The 25,198-nt window shown below is 45.8% G+C and overlaps 1 protein-coding gene across 3 annotated transcripts in view; it reads left to right on the top strand.

Annotated features, from left to right (window-relative positions):
• The window catches only part of LOC109869670 (dihydropyridine-sensitive L-type skeletal muscle calcium channel subunit alpha-1), a 48,043-nt gene that overhangs the window by 1,215 nt on the left and 21,630 nt on the right, over positions 1–25,198 (top strand). For all 3 annotated transcript variants that reach the window (XM_031803886.1, XM_031803885.1, XM_020459940.2), the window contains exons 2-16: positions 1,996–2,101; positions 8,452–8,591; positions 9,480–9,613; positions 9,940–10,092; positions 16,533–16,738; positions 17,301–17,404; positions 17,741–17,886; positions 18,442–18,517; positions 18,976–19,136; positions 20,631–20,856; positions 21,290–21,497; positions 21,586–21,706; positions 22,235–22,349; positions 22,768–22,867; positions 23,267–23,336. In XM_031803886.1, the coding sequence (XP_031659746.1) occupies positions 1,996–2,101; positions 8,452–8,591; positions 9,480–9,613; positions 9,940–10,092; positions 16,533–16,738; positions 17,301–17,404; positions 17,741–17,886; positions 18,442–18,517; positions 18,976–19,136; positions 20,631–20,856; positions 21,290–21,497; positions 21,586–21,706; positions 22,235–22,349; positions 22,768–22,867; positions 23,267–23,336 (2,066 nt within the window). The remainder of the gene's footprint in view (positions 1–1,995; positions 2,102–8,451; positions 8,592–9,479; positions 9,614–9,939; positions 10,093–16,532; positions 16,739–17,300; positions 17,405–17,740; positions 17,887–18,441; positions 18,518–18,975; positions 19,137–20,630; positions 20,857–21,289; positions 21,498–21,585; positions 21,707–22,234; positions 22,350–22,767; positions 22,868–23,266; positions 23,337–25,198) is intronic.

The following is a 25,198-nucleotide window of genomic DNA, read 5'->3' as shown; positions in this document are numbered from 1 at the left end:
TTAAAAAACACAAAGGTTAATGAAGCCAGTTCATTTAGTGATTAGTGTCTGGCTGACTTGGCTGCTTTTATGTGGAAAGAGCATTGTTGAAATGTTAGGGCACAGTTAGCCCATAGATATATATTCTACCAGTATCATATAGTAGTAGCCATAATATCTACGGTATTATATACGGCATCTACTGTGTTATTGGGTGCACTTTCAAATTGCCATGGTCTGAGCTGAGGGGCTTTTCCACCCATTCTAGTTATTCTATGTCTATGACAGTCAGCTTGATCCTGAAGACAGGTTGTTGAAGGATGTTTTCCTACTCTGGGGGTTTCCCACCCTGTTTTCGGATCAGTCTCGTTTACTATAGCTGTCTGCTGGTTATACATTGGTAAAAACATTTCATCTAGTATTCGTCGACACTATTTCTCCTGGCCAGAGGCAAAAGGACTTTTGATGGTGGAGATGGAGATTGTTATTTCTTAGATCCACTGCTTTTGTCCATCATAGATTATGGTTTGTAAAATGATTTGCCAATTGACAGGATGACCTATTCATAGATTAAAGATGGCACCTACTTTTGTTTTTCTGCAGGCATTGTCGGTTGTTAGGATGAAGCATCCTCTTTGCATTCAACCATAAAAAGAGAGTTTGATTGTTTACACATAACTTTGTGCTCACAGAATCCAGGCCTCAGGTACTCGGAGCAGAAGAATGTTCTTGAAATAGAAGCAAAAAATATATGCTCTTTACAACACTTGTAAAAATGACTTTTCCTATGTGCCAGACACAACGCCATGCACGAGACCGACCTTAGTAATGCATCATCATAGGCAACGCATTTGAGTTTGTGGGACTTATTTGAGTTTGTATAAAGTGTGTTTAAAGGGTTTGTAAATATTCTGGGCTGGTGGTCAGTAGTGCAGCTGTTCTGTGGCATCACACTGAGACACTGCTGCTGAGCTGGCAGGGGATTTCTGACATAGCTCCACTTAGAGGTGGGAATGAGCAGGGCGGGCAGGATTATGGCAGGTTCATGGTCCGTTTATATTCGTTTTTATTTTTAATTCAGTTTCATTTTAGTTTGTTTTCAGACCTGATTTGCTAGTTTTTATTTAATTTAATTTCAGTTAGGGACAGAAAGTATGCGTGGGAGGCTAGAAGCCATTGGTATTGTATAGTTTCTGTGTTGTTTGGGATGTCACTTTTTGCCACTGGGGACAGTAATACAAAAAATGATGGGTCAGGTTCAACTTTATATGGACAAAGTGATTGATGATTCCACACCATTAATTCCTATGTGAAGACTCAATGGCCCATTTGAAGCTCAGGAAGTCGGTTTTAGTTTGCTAAAATGGTGTTTCATGTTGACATAAAATCTACAGTATGAAGATAGGCAGAAAATGCTTCCCCAATAGAAATCCCGGATCACACTTGTTTTCAAGGCGATGTTAGCTAGCTAAGCTCATGCGCAGAAATACGTCATCGGGTCTAACGGTCACCTCGCGTCGAACTGCGCATGTGCAGGCTATCAAATCAAAGGCACTAATTTGATATAAAGTTGTTTTTGACAAAAATGAAAATGTGTCAGTTTTTCACTTTCACCAAGTTGGAGTAACAACATATTCAACTACTTAAATGACATTGGCTCGAATCTGTTGTGCATTTCGATTTAGAGGCTAGATTCAGTGCTGCGCCCTCACTGAGTATCTCAAGGCCAACAGGGTTAATGCAGGCTGCCAGTAGCAACTCAATTACATTTAGAACTTCTTCTGCATACGATTTTAAAATAATCGGTTCACGGACATGCAGACGCAAAACAAATGAGGAAATCACTTGACTGTTTTCACCATCAAGGTCGTATCTCAGGAAGCATCACAGTGAAATCCACAACAAGAGCATATCTCTCAATAGCTCAATGTTCCTGTCTGGTCCAGTCTCATATTTTTAAATATTAGCCCTGTGTGTATCTGCCTGGTTGTTGTCATCCTGAGCCGTCCTCTCCAGACCCTTTGAGATCATCATCCTGCTGACCATCTTTGCCAACTGTGTGGCCTTGGCTGTGTTCCTACCCATGCCTGAAGACGACAACAACGCTACCAACACCAGCCTGGTGAGAACCTACTGACCTGATCTTCAGTTTGTGTGTGTAAAGCTGTTCTGATTGTAACATAATTATGACATGCACTGAGTATACCATACATTAGGAAAACCTGCTGGCCCGTGTTGACTCCAATGACCCCACAGTTGAGGCTACATTTGGGGGGGTTTCCCAGTGGAGTGATGTCACATCAACATGCAGTAAGAGGGTATTTTGTGGCTGCTGGCAACTAAGGCATGTTGAACAAACTTGACGGTCGTCAGTTGGACAACAACAGCTGTGTCCTTCTATCCTTAGTGTATGACTGGTAGGCTAATACATGGCACAAATGCTTGCAATCCAAGTAATCTCCTTCGAAACAAAAAAATGTTGGGTCATAGTCAGTTGGTCATGACTCCCCTTGAGTCATCGCCAGGTCAGACTGTCCTGTCCAGTAGCTAACTGCTCCAGCTATAGTACATCGGCCCCTTGAGTCCCATCCTCATCCTCAACATGCCTCCAGAGCTAAGACAGTGCTATACGTAGGGCAACATGTGGAAATATACTGACAAGGAGGCAAGGGAATCAGTGAGAGGGTTTTAGTTTACATGCTGAAAGTTTTATATAGAGGTTTTCAGAGTATGAGGTTGAGATTTTGGAGCCTTGGTTTTTGACAGTGTCACACCAGCATGGTAAATGAGACCGTGACATTAGTTTGGATATAGTCGCTCATGACAGACTGTTAGCTGGAGAGATTTGTTTCTGGGTTCCAAGATTAGCCAGGATGTGATTTCCGTTCGCATACACTGGACAACAGCCGCTCATAATCTTAACACCGCTACGCTATCAACTAGGCTGGGTTCCAGTCTGAACTGCTCTCTTACCAGCTCAAATCCATAATGAAATAGACAGGCACCCAGGCTAAGTATCAACAGCACCTAATAAAATATCTGTTGATCAGATATAGTTTTAATAAATTGATCACACTCTACATAGCAGGTGACTCTTAATGTCTCCAACGTTTATCACACTCAGTGACTGTTAAGGCAAGACAGGCGTTAGGCAGGTGTTCGCCCTCCCTAGCCTGGTCTGAGGAGCATCCTGAGGCTTTATATTTAGGCCTGTTCTCATAGGTTTGTGTTGATGTACTGATGTGGGTGTGGGAGTATGGTGCAGGCCATAGTTCTGAGTCGGAGGGTTATACTTTTACATAACCCCACAACCCAGGAGGTTTTTCCATACACTCACCCCATAATTTAGGGGATTTCCGAAGGACTATTTGAAAGTGTCTTGAGATAACTAGTCGATGATACTGGAGAGTGGCTATGTGTGTAAGGATTGTCTCCGAAGATCAGAGACAGGCTTTCAGATCAGAACCACAGAACATGCAATGGAAAATAAATCTAGTTGTTTCAACTCATTATTTTTAAGTAACTGGTTCTGCAGTTTTTTTTCTCAGCCCAAGTATTACCTGAATAACCCAAAACATTGGCCAAACAAGAGAGAACTATACTGAACAAAAATATAAACACAACGTGCAACAATTTCAAAGATTTTACTGAGTTACATTTCATTTAAGGAAATCAGTCAATTGAAATGAATTCATTATGTCTTAATCTATGGATTTAACAAATTTGTGCCCAAAATTAGAGAGAAATAAGCTTTTTGTGCATGTCTAGGAACTTTTATTTCACCTCATGAAATACATGTTGCATTTATGCACAGTCTAGTTCTACACACAGACGGTGCTTTTAACATACATATTTGACACACATTGCTCTTCATGATTACATTGTGCATGTTCATTTCTACAGTAATTAATATTCAACATGTCCTCACCTGGGATTTGAACTTGCAACCTCTTGGTTCACGGCATTCCAATCTTACAGCTACGCCACCACACCTCGGTCAATGACTGATTTCACCTGTGTTGCTACACTACGCACTTCAAAGTCAATCTCAACTCTGCTAGAAGTACACTCAAGATAAACTATTTTATTTATCCTAGTGATTAAGGATTTGCATTAAAACTGAATAAAATGCCCCACCAACTTTAGACAACCGTACAAAAAAAAAAAAATGACAGAAATAACCTACGTAAATCAATGAAGAGAGAATAGTCAGATGAACTGTTAATTGACATTGACGTGGTGGCGTAGCTGTAAGCTTGGAATGCTGTGAACCAAGAGTTTGTGAATTCAAATCCCAGTTGGGGACAGGTTGAATAATAATTACAGTATACATGCACAATGTAATAATGCATGTCAACATGTGACAAATATGTATGTTTAAAGCACTGTGTGTGTAACTAGTTGCTCGAACTTGTTTTAGTTGAGCAAACACATCATTTTTGTTGGAGCAAAGCTTAGGCCAACAATTTTTGTTGTTGTTAAGGTAACACAGACCAAACATTTGAGTAAACAAAAAAAGCCTGTGGAACCAGTTAATAATTATTAGTGGAAACATTACTTGACACGCGGTCATAACCATGTCATAATATGTCACAACTGACATAACTTGCCATAATATGTTATAATCTGGTCATAAACACTGTGATGACTCATACATTTACACCTGTTGTGGCATATATTGCGTTATTTTATGGCAGTCTATGACCCTGACAGACAGACCTTAGGCACTCCTACTGTATAGAATGTTTAGATGGAACACCCAGTGCACCAACTGCCCCTTAGCGCCACATAGCTAGCTAGCGCACCCAAGTTCAAGAACCCTGTGCCTGGCTCTCCCTAGTTCTGCTTCCTCGTAGTTCTGCAACATGGAAACTAGTTGCCTGTGCCATGGTCCTGCGTGTCTCAGTTAGTAGAGCAGAACGCTTGCGGCGCCAGGATTGTGTGTTCGACTTCCGCTGGGGACATCCATATGGAATGAATAATACAAGCGCTACTGTAAATCGCTTTGAATAAAAGCATCTGCTAAATGGAACTCTGTCATGGTCCACATTCCACCTCCTTTCATCACAACAGAGTAACACTACCATGGCCAACATACTGTTAATGTGTTGTCCGTCCATAGGATACACACCCATCTCATCACCCTAGATTACAACCCCAGCATGATCCATCTAGCCATTCCTGTCATTAGATCTGATTTGGCATAAGATATCCTAATGCTTCCCTGATTAATCCTGTATGACTCGTCTCTCAGCTGGCCCTCGACTGGGCTCTCAGCCCCCCCACCAGCTCCTCGGTGAGTGAGTCATTCCAAGGATGCGAGGCCTGAAACAGGAGCTGTCCTCTGGGCTCTGGAGAAGCAAACCCACTCTCCCCCTGGTCATCAGAAGTAGGTGTATAAGACCGGGGTTCAAGTAGTATTGCTTCTGCTCTGAAGACCACCCTCCCTGGTTGTTAGAAGAAGTGTGTCGACGTGCATTCACAGTCAGCATCACCTCACGGACGCAGAGCACTGTCACTGGAAACACTCAGTCAGATACTTATACATACTGTCCCGCTTTGTAATTCACTTTAAAGTGTGTGTGTGTGTGTTTTTAAAAATATATATATTGTGGCAAACCTCTTCATGGCTAGGAGCATTTGTCACAAATTAAGTGGTAAACTGTCACCAAATCACCCAAGAATGAGAGTTCTTTCGAACAGGACCGTACCTGTGTGTTTGTTTCTCCGTCCTGGTCCACCCAGGCCGTAGGCGAGGTCAAGGATAGCAGGGTTCGGTATACGAATCGGGTTCTCGGTAGGTCCAGGTCCAAACACCAACAGGTAAGTCCAAAACAATCCAGCTCATACACGGTAAATCCAGCCAATCTCTATTGTCTCTTTCTCTATTGTTCATAGATCCTTCCAGCACTCTCTCTCTCCCTCTTCCTGGTTTTCCTTGACCCTTTATCTCTGGGTCGGCTCCACCTTCTGAGGGTTCCCCTTGCTTCTGGGACTTGTAGTTTTGGCGGTCGGCCATTTTGTGATCTGTAGTTCTGACAGGGGTGGCCATTTTAGTGATCGGGCAGAGCCCGTTTATTAGTTCTGCTCTCACATATCTGCCATCTTTCACTCGACCCCCTTCTTTGCCACAATATATATTATATATATATATATATACACACACTACATGACCAAAAGAATGTGAACACCTTTTCGTTGAACATCTCATTCCAAAATCATGGGCATTAATATGGATTTGGTCCCACCTTTGCTGCAATAACATCCTCCAGTCTTCTGGGAAGGCTTTCCACTAGATGTTGGAACATTGTTTCTGGGACTTGTATCCATTCAGCCACAAGAGCGTTAGTGAGGTCAGGCACTGAAGTTGGGCGATTAGGCCTGGCTCGCATTCGCCGTTCTAATTCATCCCAAAGGTGTTTGATGGGGTTGAGGTCAGGGCTCCGTGCAGGCCTGTCAAGTTCTTCCACACCAATCTCGACAAACCATTTCTGTATGGACCTCGCTTTGTGCACGGGGGCATCGACATGCTGAAACAGGAAAGAGCCTTCCCCAAACTGTTGCCACAAAGTTGGAAGAACAGAATCGTCTAGAATGTCATTGTATGCTGTAGCATTAAGATTTCCCTTCACTGGAACTAAGGGGCCTAGACCGAACCATGAAAAACAGCCCCAGACCATTATTCCTCTTCCAACAAACTTTACAGTTGGCACTATGCATTAGTTTGCCTCGCATCTGCCAAACCCAGATTAGTATGTCAGACTGCCAGAGAATACGTTTCCACTGCTTTAGAGTCCAATGGCGGCGAGCTTTACTCGGCCATGGAAACCCATTTCATGAAGTTCCCTACGAACAGTTATTATGCTGACGTTGCTTCCAGAGGCAATTTGGAACTTAGTAGTGAGTGTTGCAACTGAGGACACGTTCTGTGAGCTTTTGTGGCCTACCACTTTGCGGCTGAGCCGTTGTTGCTCCTAGACGTTTCCACTTCACAATAACAAAGCTTACAGTTGACCAGGGCAGCTCTAGCAGGGCAGGAATTTGATGAACTGACTTGTTGGAAAGACTGAGAAGCGTTTTTCTGTCCTAACGACCACGGTGGTGTTAGTTTCATTCTTTAGAAGGACGCTGGCTATTAAAGTAATTTTACCGATCAGATCTACAGTACACGTAAATAGTTCATCTGAATATTGACTACTAATAAGTATAAGCAGTGAGTAACGATGAGTAACTCTGAGCCATCTGCAATGCTGCTATATACAAGACAATTCACTTTTCACTAATTCCATTATTTAACCTTTATTTAACCAGGAAGTCCCATTTGAGGTCTGAAGAGCTCTTTCTCAATGGAGACCTAGCCAAACTGGAACTCAAGCAGGGTTTAGTTCTGTGACTGTTCTTCACTGCACAGACATATGTAAATACAGTGTGGAAAACATTTAGAATAGCTATTTGAATCCATCCAATCGGTTTGTTTCAGTCAGGGGAACCAGGAAATAACTGAACTCCTTGGAAGTGATTAGGCAACACAGAGATGTAAAGGCCTAAACGTAGTCCCCGAAAAGTAGCTGTCGTAAATGTAGTCTGTCACGGTGCAGTTGTTGTGTGTTCCACAGTTCCTCTGCCTGTCTGTTCTAGCGACCGCCACAGTGTGTGTATAGAGACAGAGGGACACCCTACATGGTGCTGTTTATGTGTGAGCTTGCCTGCTCTTCCTGACACTATCAATGCTAGAGCTAATACCACAGGGAATCAAATGTTTATCCGACTTATCGTCTGTAGCACTATCAGCACGAACGAAGGACGAGTCAAAGAAGATGATCTGTGTCCTTAATAACCATTGGTTACAAAACATCATACTTTCCCTCTGCGTACTGTTTATGTGAGAGCTAGTATGTTAGTATGTGAGCCAGTGTGTGTGTGTGTAGCTGACAAAACTACAATGGCACCCAGTCTCACCATACGTCCCTCCTTACTGAGTCAGCGTCATCCCTTTAAACCCTGTCCAGGCCCTGCCTAATCAGAGCTGTCGCGAGAGAACAAGCTGGCAAATCTAATACCATTAAAGCCCGTTTGATTCTACAGCAGCCGGTTGTGTCAAAGGTTTCAGTGACCCCAATCATTTTCCCTTAAATGCTCACTCCTATGTTCTTATATCGTTAATGAAGGGGGAAAAAACAGAGGTAAATATCACAGAGTGGGCCTTGAAATGCCTTTCATCCTCTATTGAACTATCTGCCGTCGATAGGTCTTTTCGGGCAGATGGGCTCTTTGCTTTCCTAAAATGAAAGATGTTAGACCTGGGAGTTGGGTATCAAATCTGATCCCAGCCTGTTCGGTGTGTATGTTGTGCGTGAGCTTTACAACTGCAAATTGGAACAAACTCCCTTGTCTCTTTTCTACTGGATAAGTAAAGATGACGAGTTTTGCAAAGAGTCTCATTGCCAAGGTTTTCGTGTCTTTCTCTTTCAGGAGAGTCTGGAGTATATCTTCCTGGTGATCTTTACGTTGGAGTGCTTTCTGAAGATAATAGCGTACGGCTTTGTATTCCACGAGGGAGCCTATCTGCGGAACGCTTGGAACTTACTGGACTTCGTCATTGTCTTCATGGGGTAAGACGTGCCCTTATAGGAGGGCTCCGTATGGAAGCCAAACAATCAAACTAGCACTGTATGGTTTGGTTCTGCACAACAGCGTATTACAGTCACATTCAGTTTTATGCCAGTAGATTATAAAGGGGGCATACAATGCATTGCAACCACACCACAATGCATTACAACCACACCACAATGCATTACAACCACACCACAATGCATTACAACCACACCACAATGCATTACAACCACACCACAATGCATTACAACCACACCACAATGCATTACAACCACACCACAATGCATTACAACCACACCACAATGCATTGCAACCACACCACAATGCATTACAACCACACCACAATGCATTACAACCACACCACAATGCATTACAACCACACCACAATGCATTACAACCACACCACAATGCATTACAACCACACCACAATGCATTACAACCACACCACAATGCATTACAACCATACCACAATGCATTACAACCACACCACAATGCATTACAACCACACCACAATGCATTACAACCACACCACAATGCATTGCAACCACACCACAATGCATTAGAACCACACCACAAAGCATTATAACCACACCACAATGCATTACAACCACACCACAATGCATTACAACCACACCACAATGCATTACAACCACACCACAATGCATTACAACCACACCACAGTGCATTATGCTTGGCTTTAGTTGGCTTCGGGTTAAAGGGTTACAGAGAAAGTCAATTGTTTAGCATCTCTGTGGTGTTCAGTTAGTTGCATGCCACTCTATAATGTCCTATGTAGCTGTTATAAAGGCTTTATGAATGCGTACGTAGTGAGCCTAGAGTAAAAGTGTCACCAGTTACTGATACTATCTGTTGTTTTTCTCCTGCAGCCTTTTCACCATCGCCCTGGACACCATCAACTATCTTGCAGGCATTCACATGGAGAAGGGAGGAGGGTTAGATATGAAGGCCCTCAGGGCATTCAGGGTGCTCAGGCCCCTACGTCTCGTAACCGGAGTCCCCAGTAAGAACCAACACATCACGCAAACACGCACGCCCACACACGCCCACACATTGTTTGATGTTTCAGTTGTTTGATTCTCCAGTGGAGCGTTTCGACCAAATGTTCTTTGTCAAGGTTCGAGTAACATTCACAGTGGGTCGTAGTGGGTCACACTGTCATCTCATTCCATTATGTTTTACAATATTGTTTCTTCAGGTTTTTTGCTTAGCGCGCATTTCTGTTTCTTTACCACACCGTTGACCCTCATTGTTGGCTAATATGTCTGTTTTTATTTTTTATTGAAGTAGTACTGAGGTAGTGAGCTCCTACCTGTTGTTCCCCTCCAGGCCTTCAGGTGGTGATGAACTCTATCCTGAAGGCAATGCTGCCCCTGTTGCACATTGGCCTGCTGGTCTTCTTCATGGTCACCATCTACGCCATCGTAGGTCTGGAGCTCTTTAAGTGTAAGATGCACAAGACCTGCTACTGGACCGGCACAGGTAAGCGACAAAGTAGTAGATAGTAAAAAGTATTTGAAGAGTGTTTGAGGTAAGTCACTCACATTGAGGACAAACAACTATGACAACCAGGTAATATTTGGACAACCAGGTAATATTTGGACAACCAGGTAATATTTGGACAACCAGGTAATATTTGGACAACCAGGTAATATTTGGACAAATAGGTCATATTTGGACAACCAGGTAATATTTGGACAACCAGGTAATATTTGGACAACCAGGTAATATTTGGACAACCAGGTAATATTTGGACAACTAGGTAATATTTGGACAACCAGGTAATATTTAATATTTGGACAACCAGGTAATATTTGGACAACTAGGTAATATTTGGACAACCAGGTAATATTTGGACAACCAGGTAATATTTGGACAACCAGGTAGCTCTACTCTCCTCTTTGGATGGAGGTCTGAGTTGTAAACAAGGCACCTGGTCGCTAATGTGTTAGTGCTGTATACCGTAATTGCTGGACTATTAAGCGCACCTGAATATAAACCGCACCCACTGAATTATTTAAAAATATGTATTTTGTACATAAATACGCCGCACATGTCTATAAGCCGCAGGTGCCTGCCAGTACATTGAAACAAATGAACTTGGTCACTATCTTCATCCTCCTGTGCACTGAAACCACTGAAGTGGTTAGCCTCAGAATTGCTTCATCCGATGTTGGATCGTTTTCATTGTCGCTCTCGTCACTTTCACGCTGCCCCTTCAACACGCAGCAGTCCAGCCTTTCGAAACCCGTTGATGATAGTGGATTTTTTGACAATGCTCCACGCTGTCAGGACCTACTGGCAGATTTGACCATAAGTTGCTCTTCGCATGCGGCCCGTTTTAGTGAAGGATTTCTCCCCACTTGTCATCCAAGCTTCCCACTGAATACGGAGCGCCACCTTAAATGCACGATTTACACTGATGTCGAGTGGCTGCAAATACATTGGGCCATCTACTTTTCTTCCCTCTGAAAGCCTTTGTGTCACGTTCTTTCAAAATCGAACCCAGAAGCAGACCAGGACAAGGAGAGTAGGAAGAAGGTGAGTATTTATTTACAAGTGAATGTGAATGGGTAGATATATCCAGGTGGTGTAGCGGGCAGCGGTGGTGAGTTGATTGGGAGTAAATAGGTGGATCCAATGGGGTAGCGGAATCCTCCGACGACCAGGCGGGAATGGGGTAAATGATCCGGGTGAGTAATGTTCATGGCTAACGATCCGGCAGGGAATGGATGTGAGGTCAGAGCTTTTGAAGGGGAGAGGTGATGATCAGGACAGGTGTGCAGATTACTGATGGGATACAGGTGCGGGTGAACATCGATCTCCCAACAAGCTAATTCGCCCGGCAACCAGATAGGGTGCGTTCCAGGACACCGGAAACACACTCCAGGACAGAAACACAGACTCAGGAAGCGGGATTCGTGACAGTACCCCCCCCTCCGACGAACGCCACCGGGCGGACTACCTGGAGCGCCAGGGTGGAGGCGGTAAAGGTCACGAAGCAGGTCGTCATCAAGGATCTGACGCCGAGGAATCCAACTCCTCTCCTCTGGACCATATCCTTCCCAATCCACGAGATATTGGAAACCTCGACCCCGCCGTCTGGAATCCATTATGCTCCATTAGGAGGAGGAGGACGAGGAGGAGGGGGCAACAGAGGACTGAGGAGAACCGGCTTGAGGCAGGAGACATGAAAGGTGGGGTGTACTCGAAGCGTTGCCGGCAATTTGAGTCGGACCACAACAGGGTTAATGATTCTCTCCACCACAAACGGACCAATGAACCTTGGTGACAGTTTCCTCGACTCAGTCCGTAGAGGAAGATCCCGTGTAGCCAACCAAACCTTATCTCCGATGGTATAAGCGGGAGCAGGAATACGGCGACGATTCGCCTGGATCTGATACCGGTCAGAAACTCTAAGGAGGACCTTCCTGGCCCGATGCCAGGTCCGGTGGCAACGACGAATGTGGGCCTGGACAGAAGGAACCGAAAGATCCCTCTCCTGAGAAAGAAACAAGGGAGGTTGGTATCCGTACAGGCATTGGAAGGGGGACATCCCAGTGGCAGATGAAGGAAGGGTATTATGGGCATACTCGACCCAGGGTAATTGAGATGACCAAGAGGTGGGATCAGAGGAGACAAGACAACGCAGCGTGGACTCCATCTTCTGGTTGGCTCTCTCCGCCTGACCATTAGATTGTGGGTGAAATCCAGAAGTGAGACTGACTGTAGCTCCAATAGCCAAACAGAAGGATCTCCAGACAGCAGAGGTAAACTGAGGACCACGGTCAGAAACAATGTCCCTGGGCAATCCGTGGACCCTGAAAACCTCCCTAACCAGGATCTCGGACGTCTCCGTGGCAGATGGAAGCTTGGAGAGAGGGACAAAATGAGCAAACTTGCTGAATCTGTCCACAATGGTCAGAATGACCTTGTTCCCAACAGAAGGGGGCAATCCCGTGACAAAATCCAGAGCCAAATGCGACCAAGGTCACCGAGGAATAGGTAGGGGGTGAAGAAGCCCAGAGCTGGGCCGATTGGTACTTTTGTTCTGAGCACAAACAGGACATGTGGCAACAAACCTCCGGGTATCTTCTCCCATGGCAGGCCACCAAAATCGTCTGCGCAGTAGCGCCATAGTCCGATCAACGCCAGGGTGACAAGCTATCTTGCTGGCGTGGGACCACTGAAGAACAGCAGAACGGACCGACTCAGGCACGAACAACCAACCGGGTGGACCATTACCGGGGCCGGGCTGCGTCCGAAGGGCCGCCATCACATCCTCCTCAATCCTCCATGTAACAGCTCCCACGACAAGGTTCTGGGGAAGAATCGTCTCAGTCTTGGCCCCACTCTCATCCGTCTTGGAGAACATCCGGGACAAGGCGTCCGCTTTGCCGTTCTTCAACCCAGGTCGGAAAATCAGGGAAAAATTGAAGCGTCCAAAAAACAAAGCCCACCTGGCCTGACGGGAGTTGAGACGTTTAGCCGATTGCACGTAAGCCAGATTCTTGTGGTCAGTCCAGACCACCAACGGTTGCTCCGCTCCCTCCAACCAGTGACGCCACACCTCCAAGGCAAGCTTCACAGCGAGAAGCTCCCGGTTACCCACATCGTAGTTTCTCTCAGCTGGTGAAAGACGACAAGAGTAGAAGGCGCAGGGATGGAGTTTACCGTCAGTGGAGCTACGCTGGGACAGGATGGCGCCCACCCCCACATCAGACGCGTCCACCTCAACAACAAACTGACGGGAAGTGTCAGGTTGAGAGAGAATCGGCGCGTTGGTGAATCGGCTCTTCAAGTTCAGAAATGCTCGGTCTGCCTCAGGAGTCCAACAGAAAATTCTGGTGCAAGACGTCAGAGCAGTTAAAGGGGCGGCCACCCGGCTGTAATCACGGATAAACCTCCGATAGAAGTTCGCAAATCCCAGGAATCTCTGGAGCTGCAATCTCGTACCGGGCCGGGCCCAATCCCGAACCGCCCTAGCCTTCTCTTGGTCCATCTTGATCTCACCCCTGGAGATGATGTACCCGAGGAAGGATGTAGTGTGGGCGTGAAAATCACACTTCTCTGCCTTCACAAACAGACGGTTCTCCAATAACCGCTGCAGGACCTGCTTAACATGCTGGATGTGGCTGGAAAGCTCCTTGGAGAAAATCAGGATGTCATCCAGGTAAACGAACACAAACAGACCGATCATATCCCTCAGCACGTCATTCACCAAACTTTGGAACACTGCTGGAGCGTTGGAAAGTCCAAACGGCATCACCTGGTACTCGAAATGTCCCATAGGTGTATTGAATCCAGTCAACCACTCGTCCCCCTCTTTGATCCGAACCAGATGATACGCATTGCGTAGATCAAGCTTCGTAAACACAGTAGCACCCTGTAAAGAATCGAAAGCGGAGCTCATCAAGGGCAAGGGGTACTTGTTCTTGACCGTAATATCATTCAACCCCCGATAATCAATACACGGTCGAAGAGAGCCATCCTTCTTACTCACAAAAAAAAATCCAGCTCCCAGGGGTGATGACAAGGGACGAATGAGACCTGCAGCAAGAGACTCCTTTATGTAGGTCTCCAGGGCTTCCCGCTCAGGTCGAGAAATACTGTATAACCGTCCCTTGGGAAAGGCAGCTCCAGGGAACAGCTTAATTGTACAATCATAAGGTCGGTGGGGAGGAAGTGACTGAGCTTTCTGCTTACTGAACACCTCACCCAACTCGTGATATGTTTCGGGAACCAGGGACAAATCAGGAGGAGCAGACTCACTGACCCGACTGGGGACAGCATGAGAACAGGCAGTCCTGAGGCAGTTAGCATGACACTCAATGCTGCAACTAGTTACCTTACCAGTCACCCAATCGAACGAAGGATTGTTTTCTCTTAGCCAGGGGTATCCAAGAACCAGAGGAACATGGGGGGAAGGCAAAATGAAAAAATAAATAACCTCTGAATGATTCCCCGACAACAACATCTTAACCGGTTCAGTCCTCATAGTTATCCGTGCCAGAATACTGCCCGTTCTGGTCAACCCGTTCTGGTCCACTTCCTGACCCGAATGGTAACCGAGTCTCAGATTGATTAGATGGACCCCACTGCTTCTCCCTGCTTCTCTCTCGGACTCTATTATCTACCCGAATAGCTAAGGTGACCAAGCTGTCTAGATCACTAGGTCTGGATAGGATATCAGCTCGTCCTTGAGTTGCTCCGACAACCCCTGGTAAAAAGCCGCTTGTAGTGACTCCTCATTCCAACCACTCTCCACAGACAATGTCCTGAACTCGATCATAAAGTCTGCCACACTGCGAGCTCCTTGGCGAAGAGTGAACAAACGTTTAGCTGCGTCCTTACCTCGGACTGGATGGTCAAAAAGCTTTCTCATCTCTCCTGTGAACTCCTGGTATGAAGCCATGCAGGTCTCCTGTCGTTCCCAAACGGCTGAAGCCCATTCCAGAGCTCTTCCACGCAGCAGTTCAATAACAAAGGCTATCCTAGCCTTGTCAGTGGCGTAAGAATGGGGCTGCAGATCAAACACTAACCCACACTGCATAAGAAAAGAACGGCATCTTCCCAAATCCCCTTCATATTTATCAGGCGTCGGTACCTTGGGTTCACGGAAGGAAACCGCACCAGACACGGCAGGTGAGATGGGTGAAACAGGTGGTGAATGAATCGCCGGCAAACTGAGCTGATCCTGGATTTGTGTCAAGCTAGCAGATAAGTTCTGGATTGAACCCGCTATCTCCTGTAGCGCCGTCTTGTGTTGTCCCAATGTCTTCCCCTGCTGGGTAATGGCATGGCAAACGGAGTCCAGGTCCGCTGGGTTCATCCTTGGCCGGATCGTTCTGTCACGTTCTTTCAAAATCGAACCCAGAAGCAGACCAGGACAAGGAGAGTAGGAAGAAGGTGAGTATTTATTAACAAGTGAATGTGAATGGGTAGATATATCCAGGTGGCGTAGCGGGCAGCGGTGGTGAGTTGATGGGAGTAAATAGGTGGATCTAATGGGGTAGCGGAATCCTCCGACGACCAGGCGGGAATGGGGTAAATGATGCGGGTGAGTAATGTTCATGGCTAACGATCCGGCAGGGAATGGATGTCAGGTCAGAGCTTTTGAAGGGGAGAGGTGATGATCAGGACAGGTGTGCAGATTACTGATGGGATACAGGTGCGGGTGAACATCGATCTCCCAACAAGCTAATTCGCCCGGCAACCAGACAGGGTGCGTTCCAGGACACCGGAAACACACTCCAGGACAGAAACACAGGCAAACACAGACTCAGGAAGCGGGATTCGTGACACTTTGTTGTCTTTTTGCACTGAGTCAGTACCTCACGCTGCTGTTTCCAACATCTTATCATCGACTCATTAAGGCCAAGCTCCCGTGCAGCAGTTCTCTTTCCTTTTCCAACAGCCAGATCGATCGCCTTCAACTTGAAAGCTGCATCATATGCATTTCTCTGTGTCTTTGCCATGATGAGGGTGACAAAATTACTACCGTAATCAGAATAATGGGAAGTTTGAGCGCACTCGATTTTACGTCACATTATGTGACGGTGCTCGGTTTTTTGGCGGCATGAATCTTGTGAAAGCGGGAAAAATCCATAAATTAGCCGCGTCATTGTATAAACCGCGAGGTTCAAAGCGTGGGAATAAAGTAGCGGCTTATAGTCCAGCAATTACGGTAGTCTTTGCTATACAGCGCATACTGATCACGTCACCACACATCAACGTATTTCACAATGAAAATGTTTCTGTGACGCTCTCTGTCCTTTCCTCCAAAATTTTGGAATTGGAATTGGGTTTTTCTGAATTGATTGGAATTGAAATCGAATTGACCCTAACCCTGGTCACCACACATCAACATCTTTCACAGTAAAACATTTGGTTGTCTCTCTCTCTCTCTCTCTCTCCTCCAGACATCATGGCTACATTAGAGAACGAGAGGCCCGCCCCCTGTGCCCAGGCCGGTAACGGGCGCCGCTGCCTCCTCAATGGGACAGAGTGTCGTTCAGGCTGGGCGGGGCCAAACTTCGGCATCACCCACTTTGACAACTTTGGTTTCGCCATGCTCACCGTCTTCCAGTCTATCACCATGGAGGGCTGGACCGATGTGCTCTACTGGGTCAGTCTCTCCTCCCTATGAGAAGCATCTGACTGCATCACAGCAGAGTCCTGTGGCGTGCCATTACCTGAGAGGACCATACATCTAGGCACTTCACAGAACATGAGATGCAGTCAGAATCCGGCTGCGATTCCGCAGACAGCTTATTTTGCCTCCCAATGACCTAATTAAAGGCAGTGTATTAGAATAGATGACCCATCCAGCTTCGTCGTGGTGTAGCAAACAACCTACTGTATTACAGTAGTGATGCTGTAGTTGGTAGTAATGTTGTGCTGTCCTTCAGGTGAATGATGGCCCTGGCTCTCTTTTGTGACTGTATTACTGTATGACAACTCGGTCCTGGGGACCCCAAGAGGTGCACGTTTTTGTTTTTGCCCTAGCACTACCCAGCTGATTCCAATTATCAACATGTCATCAAATTTGATTTTATGAATCAGCTGTATAGTGCTATGGGAACCAAAATGTACCCCCCTTTGGGGCCCCAGGACTGAGTTTGGGAAAGAAACACTTGTATTATGTTGTAGTGACATTGTAACAATGCAGTAGTGATGTTCTCCTGCAGGTGAACGATGCCATAGGGAACGAGTGGCCCTGGCTCTACTTCGTGACTCTGATCCTAATTGGATCCTTCTTCGTGCTCAATCTGGTCCTGGGTGTTCTCAGTGGGTATGATCATGTCCTCTATTCTACTCTACGCTTTTAGAAAAAAAAGGTGCTATCTGGAACCTAGGAAGGCTCATTGGCTGTCCCCATAGGAGAACCCTTTGAAGAACCCTTCTTGGTTCCGCATAGAACCCTTTTTGGTTCCACGTAGAACCCTTTCGACAGAAAGTTCCACATGGAACCCAAAAGGGTTCTCCTATTTGGACAGCCGAAGAACCCTTTTGGAACCCTTTTTTTCCTAAGAGTATACTGTTCTTCTAGTTACCTTGTCTGGTGTATTTAATCAGAAATGTCTTTTATTTTCTACGCAACCTTTTTTGTCCTCTTCCCTACACCCAGAGAGTTCACTAAGGAGAGAGAGAAGGCTAAGTCCCGAGGGGAGTTCCAGAAGTTGAGGGAGACCCAGCAGCTGGATGAGGACCTGAAGGGTTACATGGAATGGATCACTCAGGCTGAGGTCCTAGAAAACAACCAGGAGGGGAAAGGTAGATTGACTCGTGAGGGTGCCCGACATCTCTTGGAGGTGTCCGACGTCTAAATTGTTATAGGGTGTCTGATTTGTTCTGGGGGTTCCCAGGGATTTGAGCAACATTGCATTTTATATTTTAGTCATTTAGCAGACACTCTTATCCAGAGCGACTTACAAATGAGTGCATTCATCTTAAGATAGCTAGGTGAGACAACTACATATCACAGTCATAGTAAGTACATGTTCCCTCAATAATGTAGTTAACAGCAAAGTCAGTGATAGTCAGAAAAGGCAAGTTGGGGCGGGGTGCCCCTGGGGGTTTATTTAAGATGCACTTCAAAGAGGCAGGGTTTCAGACATTTTCGGGAAGATGGGTAGGGACTCTGCTGTTTTGATGTTAAGGGGAAGCTTGTTCCACCATTGGGGTGCCAGGACAGAGAAGAGGTTTGACTGGGCTGAGTGGGAGCTGACCCCCTGTAGGGGTTGGAGGGCCAAGAGACAAGAGGTGGGTTGGGGTGTAGGGTGTCTTAATGGATACAAGTCCCCCTAATATTCTGTTTATTCTTGGCAGGACTCCTGCCTTTGACGGAGGCAGACACAGACAGTCTGATAGAGAAGGAGAGTGAGAGCCGGGTGGTGTACTATTAGTGAGTACGGAGATAAAAACATAAGCAATACATCATTTAAATGTAATATATATATATTTTTTTACAGATCATAGACACGGTAACTGACTTCAGACCATCCTCTCCTTCCTCACTCTCCCTCATTCTCTCCCTCTCTGCTCTCTCTGTCTCCCTCTGTTTTTCTCCCTCTCTCTCTCTCTCCCTCTCTCTCTCTCTCTCTCTCTCTCTCTCTCTCTCTCTCTCTCTCTCTTCCTCTCTCTCTCTCGCTCTCTCTCTCTCTCTGTCTCTCCTCCTCTCCTCTCTCCCCCTCTTGTCTCTCATTTCTCCTCCCTCTTTCCCTCTCTTTCTCTCTCAACCCTCTCTCCCTCTCTCATCTCTCTGTCTCTCCTCCTCTCCTCTCTCTCTCCCTCTCTCTCTCCCTGTCTCTCCTCCTCTCCTCCCTCTTTCCCTCTCTTTCTCTCTCAACCCTCTCTCCCCAGTCGTCAGGCTCGTCGCTGGAACCGGTTCTTCAGGATGAAGTGTCTCGTCTATGTAAAATCAAAGACATTTTATTGGTCTGTGATTCTGGTGGTCTTCCTGAATACTATTGCCATCGCTAGTGAACATCACCACCAGCCAGACATGCTTACTACTGTACAAGGTACACACACACACACACACACACACACACACACACACACACACACACACACACACACACACACACACACACACGCATGCACGCAGGCATGCAGGCATTCACAAACATACATACACACACACACTCATGCACACACTACTATATAAGGTCTGTTTTACGCTCTCACTGAAGCTGCCATTGACTAGTACATCTAGGAAGCATGTTCTGCATTGGCCCGATTCAGAGTAAAGATAAGCTGCCACAACTCAGGCTTTCGCTTAAATCGTTCATTGATGTCAATAAGATACTTGCACAAAAATATTGCGTTATGCAGATCTCAGGTCAGAATATTGGCACATAAGCATACACAAGTGTATTGTATCTCGTTTCTGTTATGTCTTTATCTCTTTATATATACTGGGACCTCTTTTACTTATGGTGACATTTTTTTGTTTACTAATGTTACCCCCATAGACAGAACCTGAGCCTCTAGTACAGAAATAGCAGCTCCCAGTACAAACCATAAACTACATCAAACGTCCTGCTGTCTCGGGGTCAGTTCTTAGCACCCTGTCTTGCCGATAATGAATGCGGGGGGTTTTACGCACATCCAAAATAATAACAGGAACAGGACAAAAATATATATTGCCTGGCAACCTGGCAACTCCTTGCTCCGGCCAAATGTTACATCACGCCTACAGACGTTAGTTTCTTCTCCCAATGAGTCTGGATCTGAATACCTGCCCGACCGACCCTTCACCGGATGCGAACCCATTCGGGGCCGCCTGATTGGTACGGAAACCGGTGGATTGGGCCAGAACACATGTGGGTAAAGCGGCGGTTTGGAAATGTCTCATTGGATTTGTTACTATTGGTTAGAGAAGATCCCATCGCTGATGACTTTGTTTTGTACCACGCCCCTCGACATCACAAACAACTTCAATGACGGCAGAGTAAAGTACGCAGCGAACGACAGAGCTGCGGAAGAATTTAGTGTGAGTCGTCAGGTGAAGAGAGAAAAAGCCATAAGGAAATGTCTGCTCACTGTTTTGCTTCTCCCAAAATACATATTTGAATAACCCAAAGGGGATTCGATAGCCTAAGCCTTTGGGTGTTTGTTCCCAGCAGAAAGTATTCCGACTTGCAATGAAAAAGACAACCTTCACTCACAAATCAAATATTACTTAGATGGTGGCTGGTGGGAGGAGCTATAGAAGGACAGGCTCATTGTAATGGCTGGAAAGGAATCATTGGAAACGGTATCAAACACATCACACATATGGAAACCACATGTTTGACTCCGTTCCATGAATTCCATTCCAGCCATTATAATGAGCCCATCCTCCTATAGCTCCTCCCACCAGCCTCCACTTACTTAGCTGTGTTATTCTCTCTGGTGTCAGATAGTGCCAACAAAGATCAGTTCTTAGGGGCCTGTCTTGCCTATCCCTGATTTCTTATCGGTTACCTCTTGCCTATCCCTCTGTCCTCGTTGTTTCCTGTGTCCTTTCTCAGATAATGCCAACAAGGTGCTGCTGACCCTGTTTGCGCTGGAGATGTTTGTGAAGATGTACGCTCTGGGCCTGCCTCAATACTTCTTGTCCCTGTTCAACCGCTTCGACTGCTTCGTGGTGAGCGTGGGCATCCTCGAGATCATCCTGGTCACTGCTGACGTCATGTCCCCTCTCGGCATCTCTGTCCTCCGCTGCATCCGCCTGCTGAGACTGCTAAAGGTCACCAAGTAAGTCACCTCACTGTAAGAGCATTTATTGACCAATCGTTTGCTATTCTGGCGAGCCTTATCAAATCCCGAGCTAGCTAGCTAGCTAGCCTTCCATCAGAGAGATTTAACATTTGGTGACACAGCTGTTGCTATGATTTTGGGGTTTGTTCTCCGGTGTCTCACAATCACTGAGTGGGATCTCTGTGCTTTCCAAGTTTAATGAGTCAACAATAAAACAGAACTTGCCAAGCATTGCATTTGAAATGCCGAGATCAACGATATGATATGACATCAGTAATATAATCATAGTCAATGTAAACAAACATTTGATATAGTCTAGTATCTCTACGGTGGCCCTAAGAGGAAAAGTAGCTTTTTAAGTCAACCTTTCACCTAAGTACCACTGTACAGTATATCTCTGATAACAGCCCACTATTCTCCCCGCTCTCAGGTATTGGACCTCCCTCAGTAACCTGATTGCCTCCCTGTTAAACTCAGTCCGTTCCATCGCCTCGCTGCTCCTCCTCCTCTTCCTCTTCATCGTCATTTTCTCCCTGCTGGGCATGCAGGTGTTCGGGGGGAAGTTCAACTTCCCAGACCAGGAGATCAGACGCAGTAACTTTGACAACTTCCCCCAGGCGCTCATCAGTGTCTTCCAGGTATTGTGCTTTCTATTGTTGCGTGATGTGTTGACTGACTGGCCGGACTGTTGGATTTGGATTGAATGACTTCCTCCTCTTCATTCAGGTTCTGACAGGGGAGGACTGGAACTCCATCATGTATAATGGTATCATGGCTTACGGTGGACCAGTCTTCCCTGGCATCCTAGTCAGCATCTACTTCATCATCCTCTTCACCTGTGGAAACTGTATCCTTCACTTCACCAGTACATTGAAAAAGGTTTAGAATATATATTGAGGAAATGGAATGGGATGTGAGGGGATTCAGGCGGAGACTGAGATGAAGCCAACGGCTGTAGATGAAGGATCCAGGGGGTGGACTCTGTAGTGTTTGAGTCTCGGGTTGACATCATCATCATCCTCAGGCCGTGGTAGGCTGCTGTGGTGATGGCAGTACCCCTCAGGTGATCGGTTGTCACTAGTTACCACAGCCACAAAGTCAAAAGTGGCTTTGTCATAAAAATGTGTGAAAACAAAGTTGAACTTTTGTCTTAATGTAAGGTTCGGCATCGGGTTAGCAGTGTGGTTACTGGCCAACTCGATTAACATTTTTGTTACCGTCGGTCAGGATAGAATAGTTTGTGACGTGTTTGGTTACAGAAATAGGGCTTGTTTAATGGGATGTAAATAATTGTGTAATTACAAGGCTAGACTGTGGCATAGCTAAGAGCAGGCCCAAGTACAGGGCTGTTGTTTCCTGAGTGCTGTGTGAACAGACATCCTCCTCAACGTGTTCCTGGCCATCGCTGTCGACAACCTGGCAGAAGCAGAGAGCCTGACGGCCGCCCAGAAAGACAAAGCAGAGGAGAGAAAGAGGCGGAAACTGCTCAGGTAAACACAACAACCCTCCTTTGACTCAACACACTCTTGTTTGGCACCATTGCAGAAAGAGCTAAATAAATTGAAGATGTTAGCAGTGCTTGACTTAGACTTAGACTTAGACCCAGTACTCATTTTGTGTGCCGGCACCGCTTATATTTAGTTGCAGGGGCTCCATAATACCTTTGAGCTAATATTCTATAGGAGGTGCGGGAAGTCAAGAAGAACAAAATCTGAGGTGCCGGTACACAGTTGCGGTGAACTCCTGCCCATGTCAAGTCCTGGATGTTAGCTGCTGTTTGCTCAACTTTCTCTATCCTCCTTTATCTTTATCTTCCTTCCTTTTCCATCTTAATCAGCCGCTTGTTAGCTATACATACTTTATTACAACTAAAGGTTCCTCTATTCACCCTCCACCTGTTCCTACCAGGGCCAACATGCCAGACAAGGCTGATGAGGAGAGGGTTCTGCTGGCTAAGAAACTGGCTGAACAGAGGTCTAAGATAGAGGGGATTCCCACCACTGCTAAGGTTAGTACTGCTGACTCAAGTGTCCTCTGTCTGTACCTGGCAGGTTAGTGTATGAGGTTAGTTAACTAAGCCTAGCATTAAGAAGCTGGCCGGACAGAGAACTAAGATAGAGTGGATTCCCACCACCGCTACGGTCAGTCAGCAAAGAGGGCTACTGAGCCAACAGCATCTAACACCACATCTCTTGGTGCAGGGTTACATTTCACTATTTCAGTCCTGAACCAGGTGTTGAGATGGCACTGATAGCCTACTGTGTACTGTGCCATTAAGCTGTCAATGAGCTGATGCTGGGTCCATGTGTGCTATTTAGTTAGCTGTGTCTCTTGTATTCTGAAAATCTCTATGTTTTTAGCTGTTTATAAACCTGTCTCATTACATATCCGTTGTTTTCAATTCCAGCTGAAAGTTGATGAGTTTGAATCCAACGTGAAGGAAGTGAAGGATCCCTTCCCTTCAGCAGACTTCCCAGGTAGGTGGTAGGCACTGTCTGAGCCAGCCCTAGGCCAGGTAAGGCTTCAGGAATGATCCCAGCATACACTACTGTACTATCACCTGAATCTCACTTCTGCTAATCGAACCGTTACAAAAAAAATAAGCAACTGAATCTAATCGTCGATAGCTAATTGCAGTAGGAAAGCTACTGCTTGATGTTGACATCACTGAATTGGATTGAATGACCATGGGTGCTGCTCTCCTAGCCGCGGTACAGTCAGTATAAGAATAGCCCCACCTAATTATTATTAGCCGCTCATCCCAAAGATCATCATCTTTTTAAGTCCAGTCTATTCTTACACGCTGTCCACTGCCTTTTAAAGGCTGTACTACCACACATGCTTTTGTTGTTATCCAGCCATTATCCGGGAATCGGAAATATGAGTTGTCTGAGGTTGTTGTGCTCATCCTCGACAGAGCTCAAGGTCCTAAACGATATCATAACCGCCATCGATAAGAGACAATACTGTGCAGCTGTGTTCATCGACCTGGTCAAGGCTTTTGACTCTGTCAATCACCACATTCTTATCGGCAGACTCAACAGCCTTGGTTTCTCAAATGACTGCCTCGCCTGGTTCACCAACTACTTCTCTGATAGAGTTCAGTGTGTCAAATCGGAGGGCCTGTTGTCCGGACCTCTGGCAGTCTCTATGGGGGTGCCACAGGGTTCAATTCTCGGGCCGACTCTTGTTGCGGATGAATCAGAATTAGTTGGGTAACATAGATAAATAAGATGTTTTATTTACTTTCATAATATGCTTATGTGAGATACTTATCATTAGGATGTCTCCTTTTGGACTATACTGTTGGCAGTTGCACTTTTCCCTTCTAAGCTAGGGAAAAGTCACTTGGGGCCCAGAGAGGGGAGAGGTCAGGTTTGAACATTGTCTTCATATGTGAATGTATCTGTTAAACCATGTGAAGGGCTCCACAATGTCTGTACGCCAGTCACTCCCTCCTTTTCCCATTGGGGGGAGGAGTATAGCAGTGTTTGGAACCATTGTATTACCCCTCTGATGTTGCACTTATCTTTAATAGTATATGACCTAGAGGGTCACTCCCCTCAGTGAGCTTGTTGAGGATTGATGTGTTATTGAGATGGGAGTATCTAAAGTTGACAATTGATATATGCCATTGGATGAGGTAATGTTTTGGAACGAGATTAGAACCTCGTCTGAGAGACCAAACTGAACGATAATTTATAGCTAATGCTATCTGGCTACGGGATACTCCTCTCTCAAGTAAAAGTCTTTCTTTGTGAACTGTTCCTAAGATCTGTGGTTCATCATGTAAGTTGAGAGGGGTGTATCTTGGCTATAAAAGATCTTGGTATTCTCTTATAGGCACTCTCAGAATTCATTTATAGACACGGAATTGATCTGAGAGTCAAAGGGTTATGGTGAAGCTCATATAATTAAAGATGAAGTTTAAGTATAACTCTGACTGGTGTGTGGTTTGTAAACTCTCCTCATTTACTAATACAGAAAATTACCACGACACTCTCTTCTCTGTATACATCAATGATGTTGCTCTTGCTGCTGGTGATTCTCTGATCCACCTCTACGCAGACGACACCATTCTGTATACATCTGGCCCTGCTTTGGACACTGTGTTAACTAACCTCCAGACAAGCTTCAATGCCATACAACTGTCCTTCCGTGACCTCCAACTGCTCTTAAATGCAAGTAAAACTAAATGCATGCTCTTCAACCGATCACTGTCCGTACCTGCCTGCCCGTCTAGCTTCACTACTCTGGACGGTTCTGACTTAGAATATGTGGACAACTACAATATCTAGGTGTCTGGTTAGACTGCAAACTCTCCTTACAGACTCACATT

The sequence above is a fragment of the Oncorhynchus kisutch genome, linkage group LG24 (genome assembly GCF_002021735.2).
Source record: "Oncorhynchus kisutch isolate 150728-3 linkage group LG24, Okis_V2, whole genome shotgun sequence".
Classification (NCBI taxonomy): Eukaryota; Metazoa; Chordata; class Actinopteri; order Salmoniformes; family Salmonidae; genus Oncorhynchus; species Oncorhynchus kisutch.
Note: the sequence above shows the minus strand (reverse complement) of the source record. Positions and strands in the feature narration are given on the sequence as shown.